General features: G+C 46.5%; 2 protein-coding genes across 11 annotated transcripts in view; one reads left to right on the top strand and one right to left on the bottom strand.

Annotated features, from left to right (window-relative positions):
• Positions 1-13,526, top strand: part of Golph3 (golgi phosphoprotein 3) — a 106,341-nt gene extending 92,815 nt beyond the window's left edge. The window contains exons 4-5 of the mRNA XM_060380444.1: positions 9,192-9,282; positions 13,388-13,526. Coding sequence (XP_060236427.1) covers positions 9,192-9,282; positions 13,388-13,391 — 95 coding nt within the window. The 3' untranslated portion in view covers positions 13,392-13,526. The remainder of the gene's footprint in view (positions 1-9,191; positions 9,283-13,387) is intronic.
• The window catches only part of Pdzd2 (PDZ domain containing 2), a 350,811-nt gene that overhangs the window by 59,925 nt on the left and 264,939 nt on the right, over positions 1-25,947 (bottom strand). For 9 of the 10 annotated variants that reach the window (XR_009590840.1, XM_060380441.1, XM_060380437.1 and 6 more), the window contains 3 exons: positions 24,725-24,867; positions 21,724-21,856; positions 16,283-16,438 (listed from right to left, as the gene is read on the bottom strand). Coding sequence is in view for 9 of the 10 variants with exons in the window: in XM_060380441.1 (XP_060236424.1) it covers positions 16,283-16,438; positions 21,724-21,856; positions 24,725-24,867 (432 nt within the window). In the remaining variant the exon portion in view is untranslated. The remainder of the gene's footprint in view (positions 1-16,282; positions 16,439-21,723; positions 21,857-24,724; positions 24,868-25,947) is intronic. The other variant, XM_060380442.1, reaches the window with a different exon arrangement.

The raw sequence follows: 25,947 nt of genomic DNA, 5'->3' as shown, positions 1-25,947 counted from the left end.
ATGACTAAGTCAAACTTTGTGTATATCAAACTCACTGGACAGCTCCCACAGTACTGGAGACCCAAGCTTAAAGCAGCAACGCAGGGCAACCTCTGGAATGCTCCGCTGTCCTACATCATGGAAGCAGCTTGGCAGGAAGCTGGACCAAGCTGTAGGGTCCTCAGTTTTCCTGTGCCCCTCCCCACCCCCATCCTCCTAGGTCACTCCTGAGATAGACAGTAGGAAAACAGAAGCTTTGCAGGTGCCTACCAGACTAAAGAGAGAGAGGAGCATTACTACGCCACTCTAAGAATACACACCTTTTAATCAGCAGTTGTGGAAACCTGACCCACAGGAAGCATATGCCATAATCTGCAGGTGATGGCATATACAGTGCCCATGACACATTAACACAGTGCTGGTGTCTGAGGCTATGCCTTCATTATGAAAAGTGGAAACAACTGCATTTACTTTGAAAGGGATAAGATTAGTTTGTAATAGTCTTTTAGGGTTAGTGTGAGGAGTCAGTGAGCATACTAGCAGGGGACATAACAGGAATCTCAGGGGAAGTTTTAGTTGAAAGAACAAAACACACACTGCTCAAGCTCCACCTCCTAGGGTAGGTAGGTCTCAGAGTATCTCTAGATTTTGTCACGGCGGCATGTGACAAGCTCTAGATGATGGGAATACCCCTTTCAGCCTCACATCCACACAAAGTTAGCAGGTTTTGTCCAAGAATATGAAGAGACAAAGTGGGAGCCCAAAGAGGAGCTGCCATGTTTGGGAACTGAATATGGTCATGGGGGCTGCCATCAAAGTACTGCAAACCTAACAGGTAAAAAGGCAGTTTTCATTGCAAGTGAATTTCCAGAACACTAGGTAGAACCAGGCAGGCCTGCCTTCAACACCAACAACTTGAAAATACACCCTTGCTGGGTGTGTTGGCGTAAACCTTTAATCCCAGCACTTCGAGAGGCAGAGGCAGGGGAATCGCTGTGAGTTCAAGGCCAGCCTGGTCTACAAAGAGACTCCAGGTTAGCCAACGCTACACATAGAAACCCTGTCTCGAAAAATACACTGTGGACTTCCATCAGAGTAGTGGCAGGGGTAGGGGGAGGAGAAACCAAAGGAAGACATGAGGATTAGCTACAGGAAGAGAGACATCTTCTTTGAATACAAGATGAGCTCTAAGAGAACAGACTAAACAGTTGTGAGGGGAAGATGGGACTGAGGGAAGGAGGTACTTCAGTGCCAAACAGGCATCCATGGCCTGGGGACACTAACTGTGGTAATTCCCAGGTTTGAGAAAAACTAAGATCTAAGGAGTCTCCTTGGGGGCTGGTAGCATGCTCCATGGTGGAGCACTGTCCCCAGTTCCATCCTTAGCACCCTGAACACACACACACACACACACACACACACACACACACACACACACACAAATGGTAAAGAGAAAAGAATGGGATCCCAGGCCCTGAAAGTGAGGCATGCAATTTTCCAAAAGCAGAGGTGAAGAACTTTTAAAGAGACTTTGGGAGAAGTGTATCAGAGCTCTGAAAGTATAGAATTACAGGTGAGTCAAGAAGATGATCAGAAAATGAAACAACCCCGAGTAAATTTTAGAGGGATCCAGTTACTGATGCTGCCCTCAGGATGGCATGGAATTATGACTCCAAAGGGAGTGAACAGGACAGGGGGCGCCAGCAGGACATCTTGAAGGCAGAACCTTATGTGGTTAGACAGGGACAATTTCTTGGGCAGTTCCTGACTCCTAGCTGATCAGCGACATCCAAAATGCATTTGGATGATGTCTATTCTATCTAATAGAGGGCTCACCGATTCCTTCTCCACAAAAATGGACACTGCAGGACACAGCCTAGAGTAGTAGTATAAAAATAAAATGTCTGAGCCCAAAACCAAAGGGACACATGAACTATTTGAAAAGGCATCTGCATTTGGGCAGAGCAGTGCTCTGACAGAAGAAACTGACTGAAGCAGAAGGTAAAAAAAGAAGTTCACAAGGAAAGGATATGAAATAGTAGAGGCAGCCCCTCACTGACTAAAAATGTACAGCAGAAGGCACTTCTGTTCCACCCCCGGAACACTTAGATCTGAGATGAACCTTGAGAAGGCAAGAAGGCTAGAGGACCATCAGAGCAGCTCTGCTACCGGACTTTGTCTGCAGAGCATGTTTTCCCAGCTGAGCACATGCAGTGGGAAGAGGCGGAGATCCTTCCGTCTTCAGTCTTACTAATTCTAGGCAAAGTGGCAGTAAATGTGGAAGACGTGGTCCAGGACTGGAAAAAAAAAAAAAATCTCTGCTCCTCAAAACATGGAGGAGCCATCAGAGGCACAACCACACCGGATGCAGGACAGCAAGAAACTTAACGATTTGGTTTCGAAGTGTAAAATGCAAATCAAGGAGCTATAGGGATCATACTAAAAGCACCTTATGTAGGCCCAGGTTGATTCCTGCCAGTCTCCCTTGGGAGGACAGTCCCTCATGGCTCTAAGTCCCAGACAACTTACTGGAGAGACTGGCACCTTTAAGAGAAGCCAATAGGGCTGGAGAGATGGCTCAGAGGTTAAGAACACTGGCTGCTTTTCCAGAGGTCCCAAGTTCAATTCCCAGCAACCACATGGTGGCTCACAACCAGATGGCTCTTCTGGCATGCAGGTGTACATGTAGGTATAACATTGTATATATAATAAAGAAGAGTGAAGCCAAGGACATTTTCACTTAAAAATGTTTGTTTTGATCTTACAGGTGAGTGGTTTTTTTTGCAAGTAGATTTTTGCCACATGCATGGCTGGCACCCTCCAGGGCAGAAAGAGAGCAATGGACACCCCACCTTAAAACTGGAGTTATAGATGGCTTTTAGCTGCCATGTGTGTGCTGGAAACTGAACCCGGTCCCCTGGAGGAGCAGCCACACACTTAACCCCTGAACCCTGCCTTGGTACGAACATTTTCATCTTCAACTTTTCTTTCCATGCTATCATCAAGCTTCCACTGGAACCAACTGGGACATGACTCTCCAGCCCTCTTTTGAACTCTTGGTAAGGCTTGTGAACAGAGGCACAGATTTGACTTGAAATTGGGGATAGTGTCCCAGGAGGAAGAAGTAGGGTTATTTACTATGAAGTAAAAGGAAGATAATGCCTCTCTCCGGAGCAAAAGATAGTCAAGCCCCTTCAAGCCCATCAAGAAAGACTGCAGTGGCTTAAGTTCAGGGTCTCTCACCTGCGATGCAGGTTGACAGTGTGCCCATCTCTCTGAGCCCTTCTGCACCACAGGTCTTAAAGAGGGGGAAGGGAACTGATGTAACCAGAAAGCCCTCACCTGGGACTGACTCTTACACCTGAGACCAGAGAAAACCAAAACCCAGCTGTGGTGACTCGGTGACAGTCAAAATTGCTTCTAACACAAAATAGCATGACTTCTGCCAAAAAAAAAACCACCAAAAAACAAAACAACAACAACAAAAAAGAAAAACCAAAAAACAAAAAACCAAAACAAACCCAAACACTTGCAAGCAGAAACACTGAAGCAGAAAACTTTAGACACTTCAATAGTTCTTGAAATCATCCTGGGAGAAACAACTACAGTCCCAGGAACAAGCTTTTCATCTGGAACAAACACTGTCTATAGAGTTTGTCACCTCCCACCTCCAACCTTTAAATGTCAAGGGCACAGGGCTAATGATGTGATACAGTTATGCAGCCAGGTTATTCCGGCTCATTTACATCTCACTGAAAAGTAAAGAGCGTGTGAGACTACCAAACCCAACCTTGCTGGAGCTGAAGAACCCCATTCGAGTGCGTCACTGGGGAGCAGTCAAGCCTACAGGTGTTAGAAAAACAATATTTTGTCTGCACACCACATCAAGAATCTCACTGGCTAAGATGGAGCAAAATAAGACATAGGCAGCCATTACACTTTTTTTTTTTTAACTCAAAAGGTCAAGGAAATTTAAATTTAGATGACAATTACTTTCAATTGACTCTTAACCTCTTTAGATTATAGTCTGCAAAAGAAGATTTAGGTTTGTTGGCACTGACTTGATTATCATTGTTACGCTGACACTTTCTCTTACTGTGGAACTGCGGAAAAGTATTACTTTTGAATAGGACAATCCACAGGCACCGAGATTTCATTTGTGGGGACAGAGGAAGATACTCAGTGTTAGCAGGAACGGGACCCTTGGGCCCAAGCTAGAGTCTGTTACTTAGGGATGCTCTATAGCTGCTGCTCAAAGCACTTAGGAGATCGCGCCTTGAATATGCTGTGACTCATCTTACGTTTGGCCCCTGAGGCCTCACAAACAAACAGTATGACTTTTATCTCCAGCTTTTCCATTGCACAAGCATATCTGGTCCCAAGGAAAACCTCAGGAGAGATGGTCATTCTTAGTTCACACTGGGGTTTTTACTGTTCCCATCACTTGAGGGAAAAGGGTGGGGGGAGGGATCTGCAGATTCCACAGAGTACATTTCAGCTCTAGATCCCCGGGGAAGCTGGGCTGTTCACCCACTGGTCAGGATCCACAGGACAGAACAACGTGATTTCCCTTTCATGCTTCATCCACAAGAAGATGATTTGAAAGCTGCTAAATGAAGCTCGTTTCCCAAACTTCTGTGCAGATGTGTGAGCCACCAAAAGAGAACCAGATGGCCATCAAAGCGGGGTCATGGCTGGAAATGAACAGCCATTCATATGGAGGGGATCAGAGCAACAGCACACACTTGCACGCACACACAAAACATCATCAGCACCAAGTGGCAAGGAGCCTGTGACTTGCATGAGGGAACTAAAAATGACTCCACCACTCTGCTGGATCACTGCTTTCTCACCAACAGAATAGCTTGGGACTGAAGAGGTGGGAAGACCAATTTGTCATGCCTGTATGCTTTGGTCCATGCAGAGCATAGGGAGCATACACAGCGCAGAAACCCTTGGATGCAGCAGGGGGAAGGGCTACAGCTGATTCCATGGAGACATCTAAGCTGTGGCTGTGCAAGTGAAATAATATTGCCCTTGTTCTGTGAGCCCGTTTCCGGTTTCTGCCCATTTATCACCCACACCCCCGCAAGCCCACAAATCTGAATGGGCTTAGCGGGCTGTGTTGGGGATTAGAAGATTTTTATGCATACAAATTCAGGAAGTGTCTTGGTTATATAGAAAGCTGTGGTAAAGAAGTCACCTTTCATTGGTCGTTGGCCTCTGTGTGATCCTCTTGTGTTAGGTTTGTAGGGCCTGCCTAAAGAGAGGACCGCATCCTCAGGGACTTTCAGTTCTTCATGTATAAACGTTAGTGCGCGGATGGCAGGGACGATTTGCACATCCCTCCTTAGTGCAGAATGGCGGCTGATAAGGACACCAACATTCTCAGACAAATAAGCTTTGCTCATGGCTTGCTGTGTCCCTGCGACCCACGGGTCTGGGGCTCTCCTGTAAATTTATGGACTGGGAAGTGAAGGGAGACTAGCAGGAGCTGGTGGGCAGCCCCTAAACCCAGAGTGATAGAACAGTGTGTGAGTGTCTCTGTCTGTCCATATGTCTATTTGTCTCTGTGTGTGTGTGTGGGGGGGGTGAATGTGTCTAAGTGTGCACACAGGAAAATCTCAAGATATTCAAAAAGCATCATGGAAGGGCTGATTTAGAAAAGGAAAGATAGGAACAGGCTAGGTAAAACATGAGCCCAGGTTTCAATCCCTAACACTGCAGAAGTAAGTAAATAAACAAACAACTGAATTTATTAGCAAACAGCATGTGAGAGAGGCGGGCAGGAGGCCTGTCGGAAGAGCTGCAGACAAACTGTGAAGGGTCTCGAAGCCAGCAGTGTTGATTTACAAGAACACACTCCTATACAAACCGCACAGTCTCCTGTGGATTGTGATACTAGCCAAAGCTTGTTCTGACAGGGCATGATCCAGGAAGGCTTAAGTAAAGAGAAGGGCATCATTGTGGTCTACACTGGGTCACTGTCAGGTTCCACGCGTAACACCCTCAGGGCCCTCTGCTGCCTTTTACTGACCAGAGCTGTTCTCTGAATTCTTTGTTTCCGGGAGTTCTGAATTTATGAGGCTTGACTGAGCCATTGTCTTAAGGGCATGTCTTTAAGAATCTGACAAGAGATTGTAGATGTGCTGTGTGGAGCCCACAGGGAAACAGCAGGAGAGGCTGGCACTTGGCCACCAACTGTCACCCACCGCAGGATGTAACAAACACCTGCTGGAGGCTGCTCACCACTGGATTACTTTTTGTCCTGGAGCACTGTCTATGGCTGCTTTGTCAGAGTCGAGGGCAGGCCTCAGGAGCAGGGACCAGTCATCAAAGCTGCAAGTGTCAGTTACCTGGCCTTCATAGTTGATGACCCTTTATGCCAGGGGCATAGTCACACTCTGCTCCCCTCCCCCATTTCTCCAAACAAGTCACAAGCAGCAGACAGATGACAAACATCGTTGTAAAGAAATTTGAACATCTGTAAGAAAAATGCCTCAGCAAGCAGAGGAGGGGCCTGATGAGCAGAAATAACCAAGGAGGCCATAGACTCACCCACGCTGCCTGCTTTTATCTTAAAATTCCATTTTAAAATGACACCAGTAAGAGACTCCCATGAAATAGCCAAGTCTGTGCATCTTAAAGAGGGAAGCTCGCTAGCCATCACGGGGCTTCTGAGCATCATTACAGTTGGTTTCAGGCCAGGCTGCTTCACTAACAAGTACGCTGCCTAGAGGGACTGGAAAGGCTCTGTCCTTGGTCTCTTAGGTTGGCCCTGGGGGTAATGAAAGGGGAGAAAGCAGTTTGGAGAGGAAGGAGAGGCAGTTTGAGGAGTTTCTTGGGGGGCGGGGACAGAGAGGACTCTGGGAATCCCCTGAATATGGAGCAGTTGAGAGTAGTCACTCTAGGACAGGGAGCAGCCAATGACAAGCAGGCTATGATAGGAGGGGGTCAAAGGTGAATAGAACCCTATTTACAAAACCAGGAGGAGCCCTGCCTTCAGGGACAGCATCAACCAAATAGATGAAACTCCATCCTCTCCCCAAGGGGCCACTGCTGCAAGAACTCAGCCACTCACATAGAAGGCTGGCTCGGTCCCGCTGACTATCTCTACTTCCTTCAGTCTCTCCCTTTCCTGTTTCTTGGTAAGGGCTCTTGTTCCTTTTCAATGTGGCCAGCAAAGACCTCCACATCTACCTGTCCATCTCTAAACTTTTCCTCTCTTTTATTGCCCAAGGATCCCAACACCGAAACTGTGTCTGTCACTCAACTACAATGGCACCTGTAAACACAATTCTCCTAAAAGAAGTCTCAATTATTTAGTGTAGACTAAGGAGGAATTGACTCGGCAGAGTCTCTTTGATCTTTGAACAGTGTGTGTTATGTTTTTATGCCAGAATGCCACCCATTTCTGTGGGTGATTTTGTGTAAACCCCATGAAATAATCAAGTACTATTTCACCTACCTTGAAATAGTTGTATGTGTTGTGCTGGGCAGAGTGGCATATACCTTTAATCCCAGCTCTTGGGAGGCAGAGATCTCTGTGAGTTTGAGGAAAGCCTAGTCTATAAAATGAGTTTCAGGACAACAGAGCTACAAAGTAAGACCCCTAAGACCCCGTCATCAGAAGAAAAAGAAGGGGGAGATGGAAAGGGGGAGGGAGAGGGGGAGCGAGGGGAAGAAGGAGAGGGAAAGGAAGAGGAAGAGAAAGAGAGAGAAAGAAAGAAAGAGAGAGAAAGAGAGAGAGAGAGAAAGAAAGAAAGAAAGAAAGAAAGAAAGAAAGAAAGAAAGAAAAAAGTTACATCTCTTTCTTGAGGTCATAGCATATAGTTCAATATAGCATAAAGCATATTTATTACCCAGAAGTACGGATTGTAAAATGTATAGAAATAACAGTAATTCATGCTGGGATATAATAAATGATGTAAGAGGAGAAGAACACACTAGAAAATGCTCGTTGTTATGACAGAGATGTGGAGCTGGCTGCACAGCGGGGTGACTCAGACATTGGCCTGGCTGTGGGCACCTGCAGGGCCATGTGATAAACTTCCGTGGCTGGACATGCTATGAGTGGGAGAAATGTTATAAAGAATTAGAGATGTCTGCCCAGAAAGCTAGGACAACTGGCGGGTGAGTAACAAGGGTAGAAGATATCACAAATATTTACTAAGTAAACAGATATTTTTCAAGGGGAAATAATTTCAAATATCAGAGAGAGAGAGAGAGAGAGAGAGAGAGAGAGAGAGAGAGAGAAAGAGAGCACTAGAGCTTTGCTGACAAATCATGAGTCAGAGACTGACTTTCTGACTTGGAGTGCTAAAGGCCAAGAAACACTCAAAATCAGCCATCTTAGAAGGAAGAGGTGACAAAAGGCTAGAGTGGCAAAAACAAAAAACAAAAAACAAAAAAAAACCCCAAACCAACCAACCAACCAACCAACCAAACAAACAAACAAACAAAAACAAAACAAAACAAACCTCCATAGATTCTTTTTTTATTTCTGGAAATTAGGTCATTTTATTTATTTATTTTTCTGTTTTTATTTGCTTTGTATCCCAGCTGTAGCCCTCTCCCTTATTCCCTCCCAACCCCACCCTCCCTCCCTCATCTCCTTCCATGCCCCTCTCTACGCCCACTGATAGGGGAGGTCCTCCTTCCCTTCCATCTGACCCTGGCTTATCAGGTCTCATCAGGACTGGCTGCAATGTCCTCCTCTGTGGCCTGGCAAGGCTGCTCCTCCCTTGGGGGGGGGGGAGGTGTGTCAAAGAGCCAGCCACTGCATTCATGTCAGAGATAGTCCTTGTTCCCCTTACTAGGGTAACCACTTGGATACTGAGCTGCCATGGGCTACATCATCCACCATGACCAAGTAGGCTTCATCCCAGGCATGCAAGACTATAATCCATAGATTCTTGTAGGCAAGAAATGGGAGGAGGAACACTTTAAGTGAAGTAAGTACAAAGACCATGGTCATCTTTCTCTGCAAGTGTCACCTGGGGAGCTAACCTACCACTTATGTAAACAGCAAGGCAAGAAAAACAAGTCAGCAGCAGCAAGCCAGAGACAAGGCAAGCACACAGTCCACCAGGGGGTGGGGTGGGAATACTATTATTGGTCCCTAGCATCTTTGTTTCTTTGAGAAATTTCTGCCCTGAATTCCACAGCAGAACTTCTGACCTCTTCTGTTTTGCTTTGTTTTGATTTCCCAGGCTCTGTGCTACCATGTTGCATAAGACCTGGCTGGAATGAGAAAAAGTCAAGAAGTTCTACCTTTCGGTGCCCAGAAAGGCGTTTGTTAAGGTATGTGTTTTCAGCACCCACTTCTCATTTATCTAATGCATTTGGGCACCTTCAATGGCAATTTTGTCACTTCCAGAACATTTTTTATTACATGTATTTATTTTGTGAGCCTTCATGTGTGATGCCTGTGCAACAGCACATCTGTGGAAGTTGGAAGACAGCTTGCAGAGTCACTTTTTTCTTACCACCATGGTGGTTCAAACTCAAGTCCTCTGGCTTGGCAGCAAGGGCCTTTACTCACTGAGCCGTCTTGCTGGCTCAAGACTACTTGCTTTCTTAAATATCATTGCAGTATGTGGAAGAGAGGCTGAGAGGGGCCTCCTGTCTTGGGATAAGATGAGACTGTGACAGTTTTATATCCGTGAGCAGTCTTAGAAAACAAATACATTTGAGGGCTTCGCAAAGCTCAAATGAGTCCTGCTATCCTTTTCCTCCACCTCCATGGACTGCTAGCCCTTTGTCTATAGCAGAAGACATTTTCTAGTTTAGAACTGCCCTCCCCCCCACATCCTTTTACTCTACATATTCCCCTTCACCAAGCTGGGCATGGTGGCACATGCCTTTAATCCTAGCACTCAGAGAGGCAGAGGCAGGCAGATCACTGTGAGTTCAAGGCCAGCCTGGTCTACAAATGAGTTCCAGGACAGCCAACACTTCACAGAGAAATCCTGTCTCAAAAACAAAAACAAAAGCAAACAAAAAAACCCAAAATCCTGAAACCAAACAAGAAACAGACAAAAAAGCGCAAGATTCCCCTTTCCCTTGCTATGCATGGACCATAAACTTTAGTTCCCAGAGGACTTAAATTCAGCAGATCCAAGTTACGAGTAGGGAGTGGTATTGATGCTAAAAAGGTGTGTAATTAAGGACAAACATGAAAGGTGTCTTGAGAACAATGTACTAAAACATGTAAAAACAGGAAGTCATTTATTTAAAGTGATAAAAATTATGACTTTTACAACATAATTCTCAACGAAAGAAATTAATAGAAGGCAAGGATACTTTATCAATGCTCTAGTGGTCCATTATATTATATTATATTATATTATATTATATTATATTATATTATATCATATTATCTATATAGTATATAGTGTAATATATTATAAAATATATATTTTTATTATATAATAAGTAATACATATTTCATGTTCTAGTGGCCTATTATGTTATTTTTCCCAAAAATTTGAAGGAATATTTCAAGTCTAAAAGATGACTGTATACAGATGGATTTTTTTAAACAGTATCACACATACATACATACACACAACAAATAGAATGACACTTAAAAAAAATAAAGTAAAATAAGGGCAGGGCATAATATTGCATGCCTTTAATCCCAGGGCTTGGTAAGCAGAGGTAGGAGTGAGTTCAAGGCCAGCCTGGTTCTACACAGCAAATTTCAGATCAGCCAAAGCTACATAGTGAGGCCCTGTATCAAAAGATAAAAACATCAAAGCAAAGCAAAACAAAACAAAACCCCACAAAACCCAGAATATAATAATATAATAAGGTGAGATGCAATCTATAAACATCCTAATATTTTCCTGGTTTCCCCCAGAAACCAGGAGGCCTCTCCTCAGGAGTGTCCACTTCCCTTTGGAGAACTCTACATTAGAAGCCCTCATTTATAGGGCATAACATTCACTTTCTTTATGTAAAATAGCACAGGCTGCTTACTTCCTTGAGAACTGCAAACTGCACGAACAGGTAGGAGGCACAGGGCCAGGCAGCAGGTTGCAGCAAGTCCCTGCAAATGTTGCTACAAGAATAAGCCTAATTCAAACATCAGCAGCTTTCCAGGCAATTCATCCTGGGCAAATAGCAATTCTTATCTCTGTTCTCCTCCACTAATCGCCTCATCTCCTGAAGTATGAAACCAAACTAAATTAAAACCACCCCCAGATTTAAATCTTATTTTTCTTAGGCCAGTGTTAATGGCAACCTTCTTATACTCATCCTGCCTTGGCAGTTCTGCACAGGGCACTGAGTGTCGCACGGCCTCTTATCCACGCTCCGTGCCAGGGGAAGCCCGCCTGGGAAAGTCCAGCACCGCGAGGAAAGGTGGAATAGTTCGTAGCTGTGCACAGAGGAGAGAATATGCAGTCTGGGCAGCTGCGCATCCGCCCATGCTGGAGCTGGCACGATACTTTACACGATACACGATACTTTCCTCAAGCACACTGCCAGCCTATCTGCCACAACGGGTATACGCAAAAACAGCGAGAACAAGAGTGCGAGCATGTCCTCTGAACCCCAGGCTTCAAGTTGCCTACCTGCGCAGCAAACAACTCTGCTCCCTGACCCCTAAACTGCAGGAAGGAGAGGGAGAGTTTGGGTCTAAAATATCCCCTTGCCTCGAGGCTGTGTCCTGTACAGGGAGGTGCTGGGGCTGGGGCATGCAGGGGTGGCAGAGGGAATGACTCTTGCCAGTCTACCAGGTGACTAGAAGAGCCCTGCCCCTTCTGCTTTTTACAGTCTTGCTAAGCACCAGAGTCACATGGGAGCGTCAGAAAGCCCAGACTCCTGGGCCTCACCACTTGCACACCTTCTCATCCAACCTCCTGTAAGCCACATCCTCCTGCAAGGGCAGTGATGTGGCCCCTGCATGTCTGTGGAGTATGTGAACTCTTGGTCTGTCGCCCGCCCAGCCCATCTCCAGGTTCCTCAGAGGTCTGCCCATGTTACCGTCCTCCTTTCCCGAACCCGTGTCTTCTACAGCTGTGGGTCTGGCCTTTCTCCATGGAGCCTTTGGCTATTATTTTCACCCACGTTTCACTCATACTTTACCCATTCCTGTTGAGATGTTTAATCCTTTGTCACTACTGTCAATTTTGTTAAAAATCAAGTTCTAAATTGCCTACCTGCTTCCTCCACTCTTAATCAAATAGAAAAAAAAAGGTATGTACTTATTTGTTACCGAGACACACCTCTTTTAAAGGAAGGGATGCTTAAATGATTCCCATTTTCACATATATTCTTATTCCAGGCAGAGATTCCCAGAATAGAGAAGCAGACAGATTCTAGTCTCAGCACACAAAAATATGTCTGCTGTCCCATGCCCATTTTAAATTCATAGATGGTCGGGGAAGATGGCAAAGGCCGTGGAGTTGACCAGTCCCTTTGATTAGAGGTCTGCAGAGGGCACCGGGGGAACTCCAGCTCCCATGTGACACTGGCCACCTGTCTGCCATCTCTCCACCCATTTAGGTCATCTCTATACATGGAAGGTCTAAAGTGAGCGTGTGGGGTGGACAAGTGACAAACTGGCATAGCCACTTCCCAGATCAACCACTAAAGAAGGACAGTGACATTAAGAAAACTGTCACACACACAAAGAAGTATGTCATGATAATACGTGGTTCATGAAGGATAGTGCAGGCACATAGCTTGCCAGAGCCCCAGGCAGGAAGACTTCCTGGGAGAGGTGAATCCCAAAGCAAGAGGAAGTGGACACCCAGAAAGAACAGAGTGGGAGCTGCTGAGCATTTAACTGCTGGTGCCATGGGTTTGGAGGGATTCGGGAACCAGAACAGCTCCTGCTGCTCCCCACAGGAGAGCCAATAGTTAGTTTTAGCATGACCCTTGAGGATGCAGGGAGAGAATAGTCTCTCCTGTTACAAGAGCTCAGGGAGCCCGGGCTGGGTTTATCCACATTCCCAGACGTACTCTGTGAAGATCTGATTTCCAGGCCAACAACACACCTCACTGTCTTGATGTTTTTAAGCACAGACTCATACACATGGCCCTCATCATTCTTTGTATGGACTCCAGACTCACCAGAAAAAAGCTCTAGCTCAGGTCCTGAAGATGACACAGTTTCCCAGCTCAGGCAACCTGAGCCAACCAGGAATGACGCTTTGAGATGATTTGGTAAGTTCCCAATGTCCAGACATGTCTGGGACATTTAGAGCAGACATCTCACCGATAGTCAGCCCAAATGAACATGTGAGGCCGATCTTTTCTGGGTAGAGAAACAACTACCCAGGACACAGAATTTTAGGGTCTCATCCCTACAGCTATTCCACTAAAGAAAAGAATCAACCACCCATGTCGGAGTCACAGGGTCGTAAGACCCAACTTAGCTCTTTGCTCTTTTTGTCAGATGAGGTCCTTGATCTTCTCAAACCCTGATCACCCCAGTGATCTCCAAGGTATTCCAGACTTACCATCCCAGTAACACCAGAACAAACTCCTTTGATGCCAAGAGAAACCAGATCCAGGCTTCCTGACTAACGGGTGGAATAGAAGTCTCCCAGGTGAGCTGAGACAACCGTGTGTATGGCAGAGATCACCCTCGTGAAATAAAATTTTTGTTGTTATAAAATACAAAAAAGTTCTCCATTACTCAAGTCACCACCTCCCTCATGCTCTGCCATGCCCATACGCTTCGTTCTCTCTTGATTCTGTTGCAGGGATCAAGCCTGGACCTCCTCTACTTCTGGAAGATTTCCATTTATACTTGGGTAGAGTACAGTAGTAGTCATAGCCACACAATGAAATGCTATTTTTGACAGTCAGAAAAATCCACATAAATTACATGTAACAATTTATATCAAAACACATTTATAAAAGCACTCTTAGGAACACTGTAATGTTAAATAATAATTCAAAAATATGTAACATAATACGTTGAGTACAAATAATGGGTCATTTATCAGAGCAATGTTTAGAATAAAAAAATTCATAAACAATTCCTTGGAGATTTCTGCAAGGGAATACAACTGAGGAAATTTTAGGGTACAAACGTGACTGTGACGTCCCATACTGAGCTACTGTGGGCCCAGTGCCAGGGACTTTATCTGAAGGCAATGTGTGCCATGTTAACAGCCTTCCCCTGTTCCCTAAGCTGTGAGTCCATGGGGTCCCAGCGAAGCTGGCTGAGATGCCCCTGGTACCTACTGAGCAGCAGCTCCTGTCTAGACTGTGGGCCTGGGAGGAGAGTGTGGAGAATGCTGTCTGGAAGAACGCCTATGGTTAAAACAGGGCAACGTGGTGCTGGGGTAGGGCTGGAAAAGGTCTGGACAAAGCCTGCCACCCTACAATGATATATACTACAAATGACAGAAATAGAAGGCGTTACTGTGAGGGCGCAGCTGGAGAGGGCCAAGCAGGGTATAGGAGAGAGAAAGCTGGGCTTGAGGGCCAGTGCACTGGACAGAGGAGAGAGGTGTGGGATGCGCAGGCTCCAGGCTTAGCCGACCCCTGCAGCCAATGACACCAGCTGTTAAGTCAAGGTCCTCTGAGGCTACTGTGCTGGAGGAACAGCACAGCTGTGGGAACAGATACACAATTTAATGGTAGATAAACCTAGTTAGATCTTGTTTTGTTTTTCCTGCACAGAGTAGAAGATGGCAGGATTCCCACACATGCATGCTCACGTGCTGCTGTGTCTCTGAAAATGCAGCTTTCTGGGAGTGCTGTGCCATGGAGTTGCCAGCAGTGCCTGGGCTTCCCCTGCTACTGCAATTTATTTTGTTTTATTTTTCAGAAAGGTCTCCTGTAGTCCAGGCTAGCCTTCAAATTTACCAAGGGTGTAAATTTGTAGCCAAGGGTGACTTTGAACTTCTGACCCAAGTGCTGAGATTGCAGGTATGTACCACCATGTCTGGTTTACGGCGTGCTGAGGATCCAGTTCAGGGCTTCACACAGGATAGGCAAGCACTCTACCAACAGAGCCACGCCCCCAGCTTCCCGTCTAAAGCTTTGTTTAATAGTTCAGAGCTCAAAAACTAGATGCATGGTCTACAGATAGGCCAGACCAGTCACCAGATCCCCTGCCTCATGCAGCTGACGACAGCGTGGGAGAAGCAGCAAACAAATCTGGGGCCTGTAGTTCACAGGGCATGCATGTGGGCCGTCAGTGAGAGCTGGGAGGGTCAGTACAGACAGACAGAGGAAGTCAGACTATAAGGTCTGGACGATGAGTCCGAGTTAGCTGTGCACAGAGGCCTCCACAGAGAGAGGAGCATCGGAAAAGGTCCTGGGGCAGGAAAACAGGGAGACAGCGTGAGGGGTTACATAAAGCCAAGCGCAGTTGCTTAGAACTCATGCCGAGCCGGATGCAAAGCGAGGTCTGACAGGCGGGCAGAAGGGATGTGGAGGCGGTGAAGCTTAGTTCGGTTTCCACTCTTGCTGAAAGCCAAAGGAAAGCCATCGACCACCATCGTACCATGTGGAGAGAGGAACAGCCACAGCATTGCTTAACCTGCCCCCACCTCCAAGACCCTGGTCCTTTCAGGGCAGGCTTACCCACTTGCATGAGTGGGCCTTCTGAGAAAGCTCTCATGTGAGGGAAAAGCAACTTTTTTTTTTCTCCCTTCAAAAGTACTGGCATTCTCCAGTTACTATGACGAGGAATGCAGGCGTGTGTTTTGCTTTTGAAGGCCTCAGGACCAACAGAGCTCATTTTCAATGCTCACCCATGCTACCCAAGCGTACGGCCAAGAGAGAGAAGTACTGGTTCAGAACAGCAGAAAGAGGTTGGCTCAAGAGCGCCGAGGGCTCACAGGAGTGACACATTCTTCAGATCTGAGATACAGAGAGACCAGGATTGCTTCCTTGTAGCGGGACGCCTTCCCACGTGTGCCAGCTGGTAATGGGGCATTGCCCTCACGCAGACAAGCCTTGTGAGCTACCTGGGTGACCTCGTATGGTTAAGATTCAAAGGTGTGTTCTACGCTAATTTGTCTGAGTGATTCCTTCCACTTTCAAGCAGAAATCTGGAAGCCTGTATTGAAACCCTCAGTTGTTTCCAAGCGTTCTTAAGAAGCAGCAAGAGTGTCTTCGTGCTCGTGAGAGAGCGTTCTAGAGACCGATATAGGCACACCACTCAACAGCCCATGGTTTCCCGTTTCAATGCTCTTAAACAAAACGCATCTCCCTTCCAGGTGTTTCCAGAACATTCTGAGACAAGTATAAAAAGGAAGGTGCCGCATTCTTCTCGGATTCAGTCACCCACGTCTTCAGAAGAGCACTATCGTAGGACTGGCTCACTTACCGTGCCCCGGACAGCAGCTGAGCCCGTCCTCTCTCCGTCTTCCCCGTCTGCCTCCTGGTCTTCATTGTCAGTCCAGGAGGACACATCCTCCACTGAGCTAGTCAGGTCGGGCAAACTCTTCGAGGTTAAGCTCAGGAGGTCCTCCGTGGAGCTCTCCTAATAGGACACACGAAAGGCCCAGGAATTACTCCCGGGTACCAGCTGCCGATGGGGTCGACCTGATGAGGCCAGCCACAAGCTCTACCCGAAGAGCGTGTGGAGTGTATGACCCACACGTCACCATCAGTGTCAGGGTGGTAATAACATTTAAAGCCGAAACAGTTTTGTGGTTCCTAACGAATTTGGGTCAGGGCTCACATGAGCCTCCTCCCTGTCGCTGTTCAGATCAGTGATGTTCTTTCATAGCTCCATAGGTTAAAGAACAGGTCTCCACCTCGTGCTCCAAGTGTCCCTTTCCTTCCCTGCCAGCCTCGAATTCCACTGGCATCATTTCTAATACTCCTCGTGCTGCCTGCCAACCTCTCCCTGGACCACTCATGACTGTGGCCTGCTCTTACAATCGTGGGCATTCATTTGCACCATCAGGGTGCCATGCAAGTCAAGAGGTGCTGTGACCCCTCCTAGGGCAGATGATGTAGCCTGGCGGCCGAGCACTTGCCTAGCACGCATGAGTGGCTTTGACTGGCAGGCAGCACCAGCCTGCCCTTTCTTCTCCAGCGTCTTTGGCTCTTTCTTTCAACCTCTGCGGCATATGCCTAATTTTATTTGTCTTTCTCCCCTGTGTGCTCACTACTTCCTTCCACCATTTCTACTTACTACTGAGTCCTCTGGCCGAATCCAAAGCTCTAATGCTCACAAGATCCTCTTCCCTTCTCTGCTGGCTACCTTATTCACACCTTCTCAGGAAACTGGAGGCACGATGGCACCTGTTCAATCAAACAGCCCTTGGCAAGCTTTTCAAGATCAAAACCGATACCCGGTCTCAGACTCCATTATGTTTAGACTGCACGAGGCACCCTTTGCATCGTGGGATGCAGATGAGACAGTCATGAGTCTCCATTGTATACAAGGAGCACCCAGGAGCCTGGCACACTCTCTAGAAAGGCAACCAGACACCAAGGCCAGAGATGGGACCAAGGGCTGAACTACTAAGCCAGGGAAAGACTGAAGTGTTTCCTCCTCATTTCCTCACCCTGGCCACTTCAACAGGGAGTGGAACGAACCACCAAGTCTGAACCATCAAACTGCTTGACTACCCACAAAATAAAGGACAGAAGCCGAAACCAACAAGTTGCAATGGATGATACAATTTTTTAGTGATGTGGTATTTAAAGTCAGCAATGTCTGTCACCCGCTCAATGCCATTTTCAACCTTGAGGAACGTGAAGAACATTCACTTTAGGCAAACACTTTACCAACTGAGGTGTACTCCAGGCTTAGCACGATAATTTTACACAAGCAATTGTGCACTGTTTGTCTGTATCTAATGAAATGAAGTCATCAGACAAGTTGTGAGTCCATTTCTCTACTATGTTGTCTACTCTGTCTGACCACCAACAAGAAAGTTTTTTTTTTTTTTTTTTTAAAGCAAATGAAGGTCCTAATGAATGAGTAGATCATATAGCAACTACGGGACAGAATGTGTCATGGCCTTAAAAAGCAGTGCTGAGATGAACTTCCTGTGGGAAAGGTTCTCACAGCATGCTGCCTAATGAGCAAGTAGATTAGAAGCATGTGTGACAGCCATGATATCCTCCATGTATGTGATTAGAGACTACATGTGCTCATGTTAGGACCAAGAGAAGGGCAGCCACTTCTGCACCACTCCCTCTGGCCAGCTGCACAGCTTGGGGCTTTCCTGCCTCCTTCAAGCTTTGTGACATCCTCAGAGGCCGTTCTTGAGAAAGTGGGATTTAAGCATGTAACGGCTTGCCCAGAACACACAGCTTTTCTCAGGGTGGAGCTGGCATTTAAGTCCAACTGAGAAGGCCTCCAAGACACACTCTGTTTCTTGGCATTGGGCTCACTGAGAAGAGAACATGCATGCTGCACACACACACACACACACACACACACACACACACACACGTTTCTGAGCAGAAGGACACAACAGTTAGTGGATGGTACTTAAAGTTTTGTGACGTGCTCCCTAGGTCTAGAATCATAACATTTTTTAAAACATTTTTCTTATTCTTTATAGTTAGAAGTTGGAAACTCTCCCATCCTTCACACCCCAGGGATGACGACAAAACAAAGCCTATGGATAGCCTATTCTAACTGGATAAAGAGGAGGGTTGGCTGGATGCCAGGCGACCCCAATGACGGAGGCTCCTCTTCCTCCTGCATGGATGAGCACCCAGATAGTCAGAGACAAGGTTAGGAAGCAGCAGCAGGCTGAAGAGCTGACAGCCTGAGTGCAAACAGGACACATGGCACAAAAGATATTACCCTCTGAGGTCTGGGCCAGGTGCCCAGGACCTCATGGACCGAGAACTGGTTCCGGAATGTTGATGAGTCCTACGAGGATCCCAGCTCATGCCCCCCAAAGCCAAAGCCTATGGGAGAAGCATACTATCTTTTCCTGACACCCTGCTCTGTTTTATATCTTCTTTACCTCTAAGGCAGCTGGGTGAATAGAAGCAGCAGCCATTTCACAATCCATTGGACTTGGCAGAAAACCTGCTTTTGTCTATTGCCGTGGGGCATCAAGGAAGTTAAATAACCACTGGGATTTAAATGGAAACCTTTGAATAAAAAGAACACACATCTGCCTCAAGGGATTGGTTTAGCATCTAGCAAGATGATTCTAGTATCTGGCAACTATTATACACTCTGCCTTTTTCTTTCTTTCTTCTTCTAAGGTGCAGGGTGGGTGGAGAGCTAAGCAACACTCGGAACATCTCTGGGGTCCTGTGATGTCCCTCATGTGGCAGCAGCATAGCTCTGTGCACAGCTAAGATGTGTGTGTCCTTATATAGAGTCTCTCAGCCAGCCAGCAGTGGCCCGTTCTTGTCCTCATCTCACGTGTGTGTGTGTGTGTGTGTGTGTGTGTGTGTGTGTGTGTATAACAGCTTAGCGCCTTCCAAACTTCCATCTTCCAAACTTAGGAGGTGAAAGCAAGCAGCACAGAAATGAGGCTGTGAGGGTACATGACATACAGGTCTCTCCTGGCAGAGACCTATACTTTTGAGCTGCTCCCTGGACAAAGGTGGCCATGCAAATGAAACAGGCATGCTGCAAGCACAGGACCGTGTGCAAGACCCAGGGGTGCTTTGCACTTCCTGATCTGCTTGGCAAAGTGAGGAAGTGGTCTCCCCTCCTCGTGAAACTTTCCCCCCTGCATGGAGTGGTCGGCAGGAGGACAGAGAAACCCCCAGGACTCTGTTCTTCCTTGTCCCTAGCAAGGGATGCAGACAACCCTCTGGATGTGAAAGACCCAAAGTTTCCAGGGCCCACCGAGTCTCTATAGGAAGAAAAGACTACCACACAGAATGGGTTTAGCTCCGTCTTTGGGGCTTATAGCCTTCACCAAAGATGTGCCTTGGCAAACCTAATGTCCTGGTTAGAGGTTTGAGGTAAAAGGTAAAAAGAAAGGCAGATTTTTTCAGACAGCTCGAAATGGAATCCTAATATATTTGTTGTATATATAGCTAGTTGTGTTTTGTTACCTGTGAGAGACTTTTCACAGACACCAGAGTCCAAGGATGCTCAAATCCCTCATACATAACGATATAGTATTTTCGTGAAAGCTGTACACATCTTTCTGTACACTTTAAATCATTCCCATGATGTTAAGACAATGTGAATGCTCTGTAAAGTGCTACTGGATTATTTAAGGAGCAACAATGGGAGGTGGAGTCTGTGTTCATTAAAGATGCAATTGCTATTTTAACTACTACCCATCTGAGGTTGGTTGAGCCTATGGATAGAGACCCATGGGAGACGCAACTGCACTCCTCAAACTGGCAGCCATCCTGTAATCTAAGAAGGAAAAAAGTATATGAAAACCTGCACATGCCAACCCCCAAAATAAAAATGGGGAAGATGGAAAGAGAATTAGAAGTTCCAGCAACTGTATCTATGCAGAGCCAAGGTGTGTGTGGCCTCACACAGATGCTCTTGGTCGGCCAGTCAGCAGCAGAAATAGCTGCATGGCTCTATCTTATTTACTCCTGAGTCATAGGGCCTCTTTAAAAGTCTCAACAGCACAACCAGAAAACACAGCAGGAAGGCGAGCAGTTATTGTCTCCTGTGCTCATCAGAATTGTGGCACCAGCAGCCTTTCTCCAGGGGTTGAATGCAAGATGCTATGAGCCCATGACATAGTCATCACATTAACACACATGTGAAAGAAACTCTGACCTGGGGTTTCATGATCCCATTAAGACAGTGAAAACCAGGAGGGAGAGGTGGCAGCAGAATGGGATAGACAGGGGGCTGTGTGCCAAGAGCTTGGTGCCTGGCACTGATGACGGCACCATGACCTCTGCAAATGGCAGCCACTGTGGATGCTCTTCTTCACTGTCTTATCTGTACAGCTCCGGACGAAGAGAAAACAGAGGTTGTTGGACAAAGGAGGCACGGGGCTTCCTCCAGCCCCAATGTTGTAAGGGGGACTGGACCAGGGTCCCTGGCCTGCCTATGGACAGCCTGGAAACTTTCCTTACTCTGGCCTTAGAAGACATGTTCCTTACTGCTGTGGTTTGGATGCGAAGGGCCCATCCCCCTCACTCCCAGCTATGTTGGAGGCCTGGTCCTTGGTGCAATGCTCAAAGTGGGACTTAAGGAAGTGGCTGGATCTTGGTGAAGGGATGAGTCCGTTAATGGATTCATAATTAGAGCAATGGGAGGTGTGGGAACTGAAGTATGGGGCCTCGCTGGACTAATTGCATCACTGGGGTGGGCCTTTGAAGGTCTCTTTATGACACAGTGTTTTTGTTTCCCGACTGTCTCAGGCAGATGGCTTCCCTTTGCCCACCACACTTTTTGCCATGATGTTTCTGCCGGCCATAAGCCCAACAATGGATCCAGCTGATCACAGACTGAAGCCATGAGTCCAAATAACTTTTCTTCCTTAAGTGGCTTATCTCAGGTATTTCTTCATAGTGACAACAAACAAACAAACAAACAAACAAAAAATCAAAACAAAACACCCCACCAATCCACCCAGTTTCTTTCTTTCCAACTATCCATACTTGTGCACCTCCTATTCCTTCCCTTCATCCTATTATTACTTTTCTAACAACCGCCTTTAATAACTTAAATAACTGAGCATACTTCAGTTAAGAGTCTTCACACATGCTTGTCCTGTGGCATTATGGCTACTGCATAGCCCAGGGTAAGCTGAAAGCACACACATATAGGCTGGTGTAGGCTGGTAAAGACTCACGTCCAAATTCCTACTACCATTAAAAACACTAAGGACGACAAAAACTACCTACCTTGCTGGCCACCACCAGCTGTACCATCCCAGTGGCTGAGCGCAGAATGGCCACAGCTTCCTCATGGGAGAGCCCGACCAGTAAGTGACCATTGATCACCAGCAGTTCATCTCCTAAGGACAGTCTGCCATCCCTGAGGAAACGAAGATGGGAGGAAAAAGCCCTGGTCAAGACATTCTGGGTTGGAGAAGGATCATCTTCTAGGAGCTAGGCAGTGTCATGGGAAGGGACAGTCATGGAAGAGGAAGCAATGACAACCAAAGATGGTTTGGGGTGGGACTGCTTTAACATGAGTATCCAGATTCCCAGGAGAGGATCAGAATATGTCTAGGATTCTTGATGGTCACTTAGTAATATGCTCACTCTTAAGCTAACCATATCTGACATCAGTGTCAATGACACGTCATCTGGATGATTACTGTGATATATCAACTAAGACCCTTGGGTTTCAGGAGAGTCAAGTCATTCTTTCCCTAATCCTCCCTGTCACTGGCTCAGGGCTATTGCTAAACTGAGCACAGACCATGCCAAGACATGCTAGGCCCGGCCCACCTGCAGCCCTTCCCTGGCCCACTGCCCCTCCATCACACAGAGGTAGGGCTCCTTCTGGGAAACTGGGGGCTGGTGCTCAGTGGTAAATGTCGGTACCTCTCCACCCCACCGGCAGAGCTCCAGGACATTGAAGACAAAGTTTCTCAAGGCTTCTTTATCGCTTGGGTCCCCACAGATGAACTGCTTAAGCAGAAGGACCAATTACAACAATAAAGTGTGGACTTGCTATTGCTATAGGTTTGAGATGTGACACATTTCTATGATTAAAAACTTTCTTTTCATTTAAATCAGGGCCAACTCTGAGCTTCCTTTTAGACTCTGCCATCCCTGGGACTGTCTTCTCGGGGCAGGTCATGGCCCTCAGAGCACACAGCTCTAGAACCCTGGGTGGGCCTCTGCAGTAGACTTCACTGGACTGGTGATCTTGTCTCCTAGGACCAAAAAGGAGCCTGACAGCCAGCTAGACAATCTGGTGAGGCAGAGACGGTGGGCCTAGGGCTCCACCCTCCTCTCAAGGTTTGCCATCACTACCCAGATGCTGCCGTGGAACCGGCCTATGCCTCGTACCCTCCTGGAACCACCTACATCTCTCTTCTGTGCTTTCTCCCGAGTCAACTAGCTTCTCTCCTTTCATATTTGCCTCCCTCTTTCTGTCTTCAACAACATCTCTCTTGCTGTCTCCTTCCTCTAGAGCATACATGATAATCTTTCTTTATGAGTTTAGGCTTTAATAAGAGACAAGAGGCACAGGGGACTTCCAACAGCCTCTGCCTTCTGTTTTCAGAAGTCCCTAAAGCAGAGAAACGCTAAGGTCCCCACTAGTTATTTGGCATGCTGAAACAGAGGGAATGGGAAAGGCATCTGGGAGGGACATCTCAAGGAGGTGTATGGATTGAGGGCTGAGCCTATGGGAGGAGGGGACCTTGGAGAGACAATTCAATGGCCATGGCCAGTGGGCTTACTTATTCACACCACCACCAAGACATCCCAGCCCATCCCTTTCCTTATTCTGCTCTCTAATGCCATTTCTCTCATCTCCTGTTATTAATTAGAAGGCCCCACTGGTGATTCATATACCACAGAGAAAACAGACACACACAGAGCTTCAGGCTAAGAATGAGAAGAAGACATGGGACTGACTTAGCCATGGCCCTGATGGGAAAGCACCGAGAGCATCCACATGAAGCTTATCTCTGAGCGCAGGAATTTCCCCATCACCCGCCTGCCAGATAGACCAGAACACAAGACATAGCACTAATGGGAAAACAGCTAGCTGCTGAGAGTTCCTTAAGGCATATCAGGAATGCCAGTCAGGGAGTTTAATGATGCTCATCTGGGTTAAAACCATCTAAGGTCTTAATCTCTTAATAATACTGTCACTTGGATAATTGACAGTTGCAGTTAATCTTACCGCTACTGTAGTTTTTAGCATCCTGCCATATGAGGCTAAAGAGTAAGAAGCAATCTGCTAGCTTTTGCCTGGTCCTCTCTTCAGTTTTCTGTTATTCAGCCTAAATAATTCTAGTTCCTTCAAGTATACTGTATAAGATAGGTTTTCCCTCTCAGTCTTGGGAAGGCTGACATTGCTTTGGTCCATCATATCCCTCTTGGAATTTGGCTCCTCTGCCTGAAGAAATTCCAGACTAGATAAAAGACGATCACTTCCCTATCAGTATCAGTGCCGTTCTCTCTGTACTCTTACTGTGTATGTGTAGGCATGGCAACACATGGACATACCCTACCATGCCATAAGCAATGGATACCCCATACGAATGGAAGCAAGTAGCACAGTGAAGACCATTTGGGGATGGCGACATATCTCACATGCAGATAACCTTTTTCATATGTGCTCCAGCTAAACGCAATCCCTTTCCCTACTTCACACAACTGTTCAGATCCAAAAGACATGGTTTTAAGTACTGCTTTTTAGGTTACATGGAAAAGATTCACATTTATTTTTCCTCTTCCTCGTGTGCAATAGAGACATGTGATGGTGTGTGTGTGAAACTCTGATAGATCTGACACATTTACATGGTGGCCACATTTTTAAACCAGTGCCACTTTCCCCGAATCATTAGTCACAGACTCACAGGACATCAGATGATGTCAGGAACGTGACCTTCTGTTCAAAAGCATTTTCTTGATAAATAACCACGTAGTACCACAGTCAATGCTAGCATCCCAAGAGTTAGGATAAGTAGGTAATCTTGAAAGGGAGTACAAAGAAATCAAATCTCTGCTCCACAGTTTAGAATACCCCGAAGAGCCACTTCCTGTTCCTGAGGTGTGTTCAGTTAGAACCGCTCCTGTCTGTTTTCCTCCTGTGCTCCCATACATCTCTATGCACTATAACTAACAGAGCTTTGATCAGGTGAAAGACACAAGCACCCAGCACCAGAGGGAAGGGGAGGAGAAGGGAAAAGAGGCAAAGGGATGAGGATTTAGTCACCTGTGAGCGGCACCTCCTTCCTTCACTTGGGTGACAACGACAGCGTGGGGTGAACGCTTTGATCCTCGGCCTCCACTAACCTGAATTCCCAGCCCATCTGATTCTTTGAGCAGCTCCATCTTCCATATCCGGCCAACTTCCTCCTTGGAAGAAAAAGCGAGCATGGGTGAAGGATGTTGACAGACACATCACATTGACATGGGAGAGTAGCACTGTCACATCAGGGCCTGAGCACCTATCACCTGTCACCAGATATCACAAATCAGCACAGAAGAAAAGGCCTCGGAGGACTGAGCCGAAGTCTGGCTATCAGTGCTATCCCCTAGAACTTCCTAGAATAATGGAAATGTTCTGTCTGTGTCATTCTGTAGGGACTCCCACTCCATATGTGGCTGTGGAGTGTTTGAAAAAATGTGGTGGCAGCCAGGTACCTACGTTTTAGTGTCAGAGAATTCTAATCCCAGTCACTGACATCTGACCAGGCATCTGATGGTGACACATCTTCTACTTGGGATGCAGGGGCCGCCGTGTATTACAAACAATGGTTTACTCTGTACAGCTGCTAACGCATGTGGGAGGGTGAAAGGAAGAAAGCTCAGCTCAGGTTTGGGTACCAGGAAGCCTCAGCTAGTTTGTGAGATACTCTGCTGTTTATAACTCACAGAGCCACCTAACACATAGACAACTTTCCTTGCCTCTAATGTGAAAGCCATTATTATTGTGTCCAGGTTTGTTGTAGGACTCAATGAAGCATCCATGGAAACAGGGAGCTAGACAGTCCTTGTTGACTAGACCTCCTTAGAGGCTAGGGACCAAAGTGCTTCAGATTTCTTTGCCTTTTGGAATATTTACACATTTACGCTGAGATATTCTGGACAGAGTCCAAAGTTAAATATGAAATTCATTTGTTTCATGTGTACCTTATCTAGACTAAAAGTAGCATTAGTCAGTATTTTTAGTCCACTTGTCATCTTGACCTCATCACAAAGGTCACAGTGTGGAATCTTCCACTTACGGTGTCATAGTAATTTTTAGATTTTAGAGTATTTTGGACTTTTGATGTTCAGATCAGATCACTTGAGCAATCATGGAAAAACAACCAACCATGTAATAATAATCAAATTGAACCTCATACTTCCCTAAACCACATACATGAGAAACCCCACAGAAAGCTGATTAATTTGATACTGAGTGTTGGTCAACAGGGCAAGTGACAGCACTGA

The sequence above is a fragment of the Meriones unguiculatus genome, chromosome 3 (genome assembly GCF_030254825.1).
Source record: "Meriones unguiculatus strain TT.TT164.6M chromosome 3, Bangor_MerUng_6.1, whole genome shotgun sequence".
NCBI classification, from domain to species: Eukaryota; Metazoa; Chordata; class Mammalia; order Rodentia; family Muridae; genus Meriones; species Meriones unguiculatus.
This window is presented reverse-complemented; position numbering and strand designations above follow the sequence as displayed.